We start from the raw sequence: 7,426 nt of genomic DNA, 5'->3' as shown, positions 1-7,426 counted from the left end.
TCATTTTTCCACAAGTATTGCAAATTGAAACTTATATGATATGTATTCTTTGTTTTGTTTCTCATTTCTCAACCATTCAATCACAATGTGCCACAGGGAAGCGTGGCTGGGTATAGCTAGTTAATAAGAAAAACTTACCCTTACAAAGTTACAACAAATTACAAAATTTGAAATAACTTCAATATAAAACTATTTATAATTAAAAATGTCAAATTCACGGCAGTCACCGTCTATAGGTCTTTTATTTCCTACCCTCAACTTATTATAAAATGTGTATTTATTTATGAAGCCTTCAATACATTTTACAGCGTACATTTAGTAGTAACTTACGGCAACTTACTTATCTAGCTTTAGACAATATTGTCTATTGGCGGTAGTCTTACTACAGTAGTTTTATTTATACCCATATCAGTTGATTTCCGTTTATTAGTACCGACATCCTTGGTTTTTTGAAGTTATACTTCTTTAAGCGCGTTATGAAAAATTGATGAGAGTGAAATTTTACGACGCGCGCGCACCGTGACAAAAAAATTAACAGAATGAAGCTGCCCACGGAAGATGCTACGGCATTGGACATAATTTAATAGCAACATTCGAATAATAAAAGAATTTATGTTACACTTAATGTAAGAGAATAATAATAAATATTTATTTATTTAATGTTTTAAATGTAAACTGAACTTTATTGACTATAATGACTCATTTTCCAGTCTCTTATTATTTAATTGTAATTAATTATTTGCATGCAATCAAAAACAATTTTTAATAATGCCAAAGAAGTATAACTTCGCGCGTACATAAGTACACGCACCTTTTTTTTTTACTACCATTACGTTTCACATAAACGAAATCTAAAAAGTATATAAGTTTAAACAAAGTATTATTACCCGGAACATTACCATATAATTATTTTTACTCAACCCCGGTTTAACCAGAATTATGCCTGTCATAGCGTAAAGCCTTTTCCAATATACATACTATCCAAATCCAGTTTATTATTTAAATTCAGGTTTGAAGAAAACACCTACAATAATTTGGAAATTATAGTAAGTTTTTATATAACACGCAAAATCTAAGTTTCTAAGCGTAGCGGAGACCCTAGTATTTATGAATTTATGAAAGAATACATTTTCCAAGAGTTGGCAAGGCGGAGTGTACTAAAAGCAAATGCATTAATTTTTGCACTACTTTAAGTATTATATCGCTGGAGCGTTTAAAATTCTAAGAATAGTCGTAGAGAGTTTTTATGATGACATGAATATCATCTGTAGTTTAAACTTATTTTAGTTTCCCGTTTATCCTTTTTTCTATAGTCTTAATTATTGAAGGCCATAATTATCTTCTAACCCCTATTCGACTTGCCGCCTAACCTGCACTTGTTCTCATAGGGAATTAGGGATGTTTTGACCCATTACAGATTCTGCATTTAGGAGGTTAGGGCTTGTCTTGCGGAATTCAGCTGGTTGCTCGGACACTGCCACTAGGGTACTATTTTCGTCATTATCATGGAACTAGCTGCATCATATAGTCCTCTCGTGAAAATGATATATGTTCCATAAATGTTCCATAAATGGAACACATAATATTTACCTACAAAAAGGTTTAAAAAAGTTACTGAGAAATTTATATAAAAGAATTGTACCTTCTTTCCTTACCTCTATCCTACTAAGTTCTTGATGGGGGTTTTAGGGTATGATTCACTAGAACTTCGTAAGGACTAGGCTTTGATCAAATTTGGTTTATATATTTATTTCGTAATCCTACAGCTAACTAAACATTATATATAATAACAAACAATTACACTAAAAATGTAGCCATAAATGGAACACATAATATTTACCTACAAAAAGGTTTAAAAAATTACAAAAGGAAACAAACAATAAAAAATATTCAATACTCAATATATCTTAATAAAATAACTAAGAGATACCTAATTTGGCTGTGTTGTGTGATGGTGTAAAAATGAGGTAAGTTCATGAAGTTGTGTATGTGGGGAGTGGATATGGTTTAAGCATAATTAATCACGAAACGAAAGCGCGTACTGGGTGAGATTATGAGACTGTACTTTCCAGACAATTATCACCGCTGCCCGAAATATAACTTCGACTTCTCCTGCCCTGACTCTTCCTACCATTACCAGTTGGTTCAGTCTATTTGGTTCTCCCCTGACAATGTGGCCAAAGTACCTAAGCACCCGATCGTCAATGATTGTTTTATTTTTTATATTGTTTTTTTTATTACAGTCTTGTTATCTTTATTTGGGAATGGATTTGTTGTTTTTTTTTGCAGTCCATGGTATCGGCACCATTCACCTCCAACACCACATCTCGAAGGCTCTATTATTTTTTAATTATGTAATTAGCTTGAAAATGTAATAAAATTTTCGCTAGATATCATATCTTCTGTTATTTTTGTTATATCACATAATAAACTATTCAAGAGAAAAGGCAGGAGAACACCAATCCACCATGCTTTTTTGGTGGTTATGCCATTAAATTGTAGCTTATGTGAAACGTTGGTATTTATTTTGATAAGGATCAATACCTAGGTACGAATAAAGAGCCTTTTCTAGCGGTGGTATTTTAATGAAAAAAAATTAATAAAAGGACGCTTATTGTGACGTAACTATAAAAGATAGAGACATGCTGTCGACACATTTTTTATAGATGGTAATGTGTCCTGAAAAATTGTAATACATCATTTTGTTCTATCAATAATAGTTTTCGCAGCGCACACGATTGAAGGAAGTTTTTTGTTTATTTTTTTACACCTTGGATTAGTTTATTCAAGTTTTAGTAAGCATCCCTAATTTTTTTGAAAACTAAACATAGCGTATGTCACTCGGGAATAGTGTAGCTTACCAACGGTGAAAGAATTTTTGAAATCGATCCAGTAGTTTCGGAGCCTATTCATTTCAAACAAACAAAAAATCAAACCTTCCTCTTTATAATATTAGTATAGATAGAGCTATCTCAATATCATGGGAATACTCGTAATTAACAAGCTCGTACTGTTAATAGTGTCAACATTATTAGTATATTTGTCAACATGCGACGAAAAGCAAATAGACTATGTACCGAATAATTACAATTGATTATACATAAAGTTATATATATATCACGTATTTCACTAATACTTATAAAAACAGATTACTATCTGCAATAAACGACGCTTTGAACATTCGAAGCAGATCCATTTTATGACAGTCTCCACGTCTTCATGCGTAAGATGCTGCAACCACTGTCGATCGGTCTGAATACCAATTGCAAGGTAGAAATATATTAAGATTTTAAATTACATATTTGTATTCCTTACCTACTTCTTTTCTCTTTTATCATTGTAATATTTCCCTTTAAATGTTGTGCACACTTGTCATCAATGCACATGAATGTATTGTGTTGTATGTCATGTGTTCTTTGTAAGTGTTTGTATGTGTGCTTTTTTAAAATAAATAAAATATTTTATAAAATTATTATTAAGAGTTGCACTATTTGCAAAATATTTCTTCCCTTTCCCTATAACCCCTTCCTACGAACAGTCAGTACAGAAATAACGTGCCTGTTGGTTTATGATACACATTCTTTGGTTCCGTTCAACATATTCAATACCTCCTTCACCGTCACTGCTATTCACTTCTGGAATGCTCGGCATGTAGCCGTGCAGAATTCGCCCTAAAGTAAATATACATTTAAGAAACAATTCAAAATTTAATGAATCCTTGACACTCCTCTGACAAGGACTCCAAACACCCCACTGCTTTTAATTCCTTCTTCATTTTGTTACTACACTTATTATTTAATAACCTGCACTATACGAGTTTTTGTCAATACTAGCCAATGCATATCGTCTGTCTGCATAAATGGTATGTCTTTGTAAAGCAGCCCTTTTTTCCTGTTTTGTGTTGTGAGAGAAAAGTGTTATAATAATTATACTTTTAAAAGATTTTATTTGATCAGCAATGAGCATAAAACTCTTAGATATGAATTAATAGCAATAACACAGTTAGGAGCGTTACATATTGTTTCATAGTATATTTTTATGACAAGTCGCTAAAACTATGATGGTGTACCATAACCGAACCCAACTTTATTGTAAATTGTTAATAGCCTTAAGGTTGCCGTTCACTTAGTACAATAAATAAAGTATATTTATTAGATAATCACAATCATTTTATCATCATTATATAGAGAATAATTAAAATTAACAATGAGATCGTCATTACTAAGATGAACCTAGAAGTATCAATTGTATGATATATTTCAAACTCAAAATATCTTTATTCTTGTAGGTAAACAAGTACACTTATGAGTTGTCAGAAAGAAGTTAAATTAATTGTAAATAAACATTTACTACCAGTTCGCAAGTCAAGGGCGTAAGCGGTTAAGAAGAACTGGTAAGAAACTTTCTGCCACTCTTTTTAATCGCCAAGTATTGTCATACAAATTGTTTGAACTGGAGCAAATCAATCCCAAGGATTAGGATCATTTAAGTATTCCTCAAATTTATAAAACGCTTTATTGATTAATTTTCGTTTAACGAGGGCTTTGAATTTATTTAGTATTATTGTTATTTAAAGCCCCCTGAATTTTTAATCAAGCTAATTTCAATAACTTTTAAGTGAATGAAGCTTGGAAAAGCTGCGCAGGACAAATAATGAATGAAAACCGGTGGTTTAATAGAAAACAGTCAAAGGAAATTTTGAATACCCAAACAAACAATACGTACTTGAAGAGAGCATTTGAGTGCCTTATTTTACTTTTCGACCCAGTCCTTTGATTGCAGTAAAGAACTTGCCATGCGCAACAACTCTTGATTGGTTTCCTCTCGGAACCTCTACAAGCGGCTGGCGAAATGTACTTTCGTTTTCCGCTTGATACTTCTAATCAAAGATAACATTTCTGAAAAATACAGTATAGTATAGGCATGTTAGAAATGCCTTCATCAAGTGGTGATGTGGTATAACCAGACCAAGATAATACGCGTGTGACTCGTAGTCTTCAGAGTGGGCATTCAAATCAAGACTTTCCATGTTTTGCTTTCTATACGCGCAATTAACATTTGTTCTTAAGTTGAAGAAGGCGATGAAACCAGCAGGTTTCAGACCCAAAAATCAACCACATGACATAAGCAATCACATCATAACACCCGATTAATTTGTAATTTAATAATCTTTTGAATGAATCATTTTTAACAATAATATATACATATTTATTGTTTTGATTAATAGGCAATGTTATGTAAGGTATTCAAAATATGATTGGATAGAAACACGTTATCGCAATCATAGGAATTCGACGATTATTATATTCGTAACCATTCCATTGAAATGTGTAAAAGCTCGCACATAAATGTGAATAACAGGAGTAAAATCAAATGTTTTTACCAAAGTTAAACGACAATTTAAAAAAAGCGTTGTTCGAAAATACATTTTTATTAATTCGCTTTTGTTTATTGAATGAGATTTTATTCGCCGTGTAACGATAAACCTCGTATGTATCATCTTAGTATTTATTTAGTATTTAAGTAATTTATTACTTATACATTTGTCTTTCTATGAAATCAAATGGTAAGAATCGCCTACTTGTATAATAATTAATACAGAAATCAGAGCCCAAGACAAATTATTGCAGCGTTATTGTTTTGTTTTTTAATTAATTTAAATATATATTGAGCTAAATATATTGTTCTATAGAGCACTCCCTTCAAAACTTTACCCTTCAGAGGTCTCCAAAATTAAGTCATCTTCAAGTAGTGCTCCATTCTTCATTGAAAGAGCCCTCACACCTATTTCTCTTTCAAAAGCGTGAGACACCTTAATAAGTAGATACGACCACTCAACGGCTCTTCATATTTGCATGAGAAAAAGCTACTTAAGAATGGATATTTTAAGTCCCTCTTTGACAAGATAATTCTCCCACTGATTCGTTTGTGATTTTCTTCTTACAGATATTCATAAACCTCTTTGCAAGTTTATAAGCAAAGCAACTAATTAAGTTCTTTGAAAAACACTGTTATTTGACATGTCTTCTTAAAAATATTAAAGTCAATTTCTAAAAGCACGAAAAAGTATTCATAAAAATGCCCAAATCCCTTTTTAGTGCTTTTGTTGCCACGTTTTTTCGAGAATCGCATTATAAGGTTGTGGCAAGATGTAAATATGGTTTAAGATGGATATTTATTGGGATTTAAATCACAAAATCACTCCAGACGTCTTCGAGTGATCAAGGAACAAACCGCAATAGAAATGAAAAGAGAGCGTCCAATTTTTTTAGATTTATTTAAATATGAACATACGTAAGTATTACGAAGTAGTGTTTCGAATCGCTTAATGCAAATTAAATTTGCAATAGTCGCTCTTATACATCAAAGCGAGCGTATTTGAAATAATATTTCAATTTTATTTGCTATCATTTGCAATTTACTTTGAATTATTTAAATTTACTTGTAATGCTGTATTTACTAGATGTTCTTTCAACACTGTAAAGGTCTTCTAATACCGTTAAAGTTGTTTGAATACCGAGAAATCATTTCATTCACAGTTGGAATGTTGTACTTTTTAAACAAATTGTACTCACAGCAGCATTTCCTAGAATCCGTTTACAAACAGCAGAAGCTTAATAAACAAACAGCAATATGAACAACTCGCACATGTAACATACGTGTCAACATTAATTGAAATGTAATTAAGTGATTCATTCTTATGTATTAAATTTTAAACAGAATGCTTTTATATCTGTGTATAAATGTAAATACTCGATTACATTTTGTCAGATCAACTTGACTGATAATCCCTTATTTTTGGCTTAAATTGGATAACGTCACGACTGAATTTTTTTGTCCACACGGGCTTGGATGACAGATCAGTCTAATACTCGTAGTGCACGTCGGAGGCGTAATTTTTTTTTTTCTGAAAAATATGAGCGATGCTTTTTCGCGCACGTGAAGTTTTAATGCGACGGTTTTTTTAAGCGTAATATAGAGTTGAGTACGCGTCGGCGTATGGTGGCGCTATGGTCGATATTGGGGGGATACAGGCGCTGTTCGGGTCACGCATGGATCGATAGAAAACATTCTGTAAGCAGTGTCGGATTCCGAACCCCAGTGCCATTCCGCCGAGGAACCTCGACGGCTGTAGAGTGTCCGGGCTGCCGTAAATGGTTAAACAATACGCGAAATGAGCGCACGCTGGCGTAGCGAAGCGCTTTACTTAGCGTTCGCGATCGCTGTGCTGCCACATGCCAGTCCAGTCGAGTGAGTACTGAGCGCGAAAATATTTTTTTTAGTAGTAGATTCAAACACTACGCAACTTTCTGAAGAACTTCATTTTTTTCGAAAACTTTTAAAAGTTGCCAAAAGTTGCTTTGGGACCATAATATGTTTAATAGTTAAACAGTGTTATACTACTTTTACCTTAGTTTTTAATGTT

At 32.6% G+C, this 7,426-nt stretch overlaps 1 protein-coding gene across 3 annotated transcripts in view; it reads left to right on the top strand.

Moving 5' to 3' along the window:
• Window positions 1-7,116: 7,116 nt before the first annotated feature.
• Window positions 7,117-7,426, top strand: part of LOC125062718 (gamma-aminobutyric acid receptor subunit beta-like) — a 30,884-nt gene continuing 30,574 nt past the window's right edge. For all 3 annotated transcript variants that reach the window (XM_047668805.1, XM_047668804.1, XM_047668806.1), the window contains exon 1: window positions 7,117-7,251. In XM_047668805.1, the coding sequence (XP_047524761.1) occupies window positions 7,175-7,251 (77 nt within the window). In that variant the 5' untranslated portion in view covers window positions 7,117-7,174. The remainder of the gene's footprint in view (window positions 7,252-7,426) is intronic.

The sequence above is a fragment of the Pieris napi genome, chromosome Z (genome assembly GCF_905475465.1).
Source record: "Pieris napi chromosome Z, ilPieNapi1.2, whole genome shotgun sequence".
Lineage (NCBI taxonomy): Eukaryota > Metazoa > Arthropoda > Insecta > Lepidoptera > Pieridae > Pieris > Pieris napi.
This window is presented reverse-complemented; position numbering and strand designations above follow the sequence as displayed.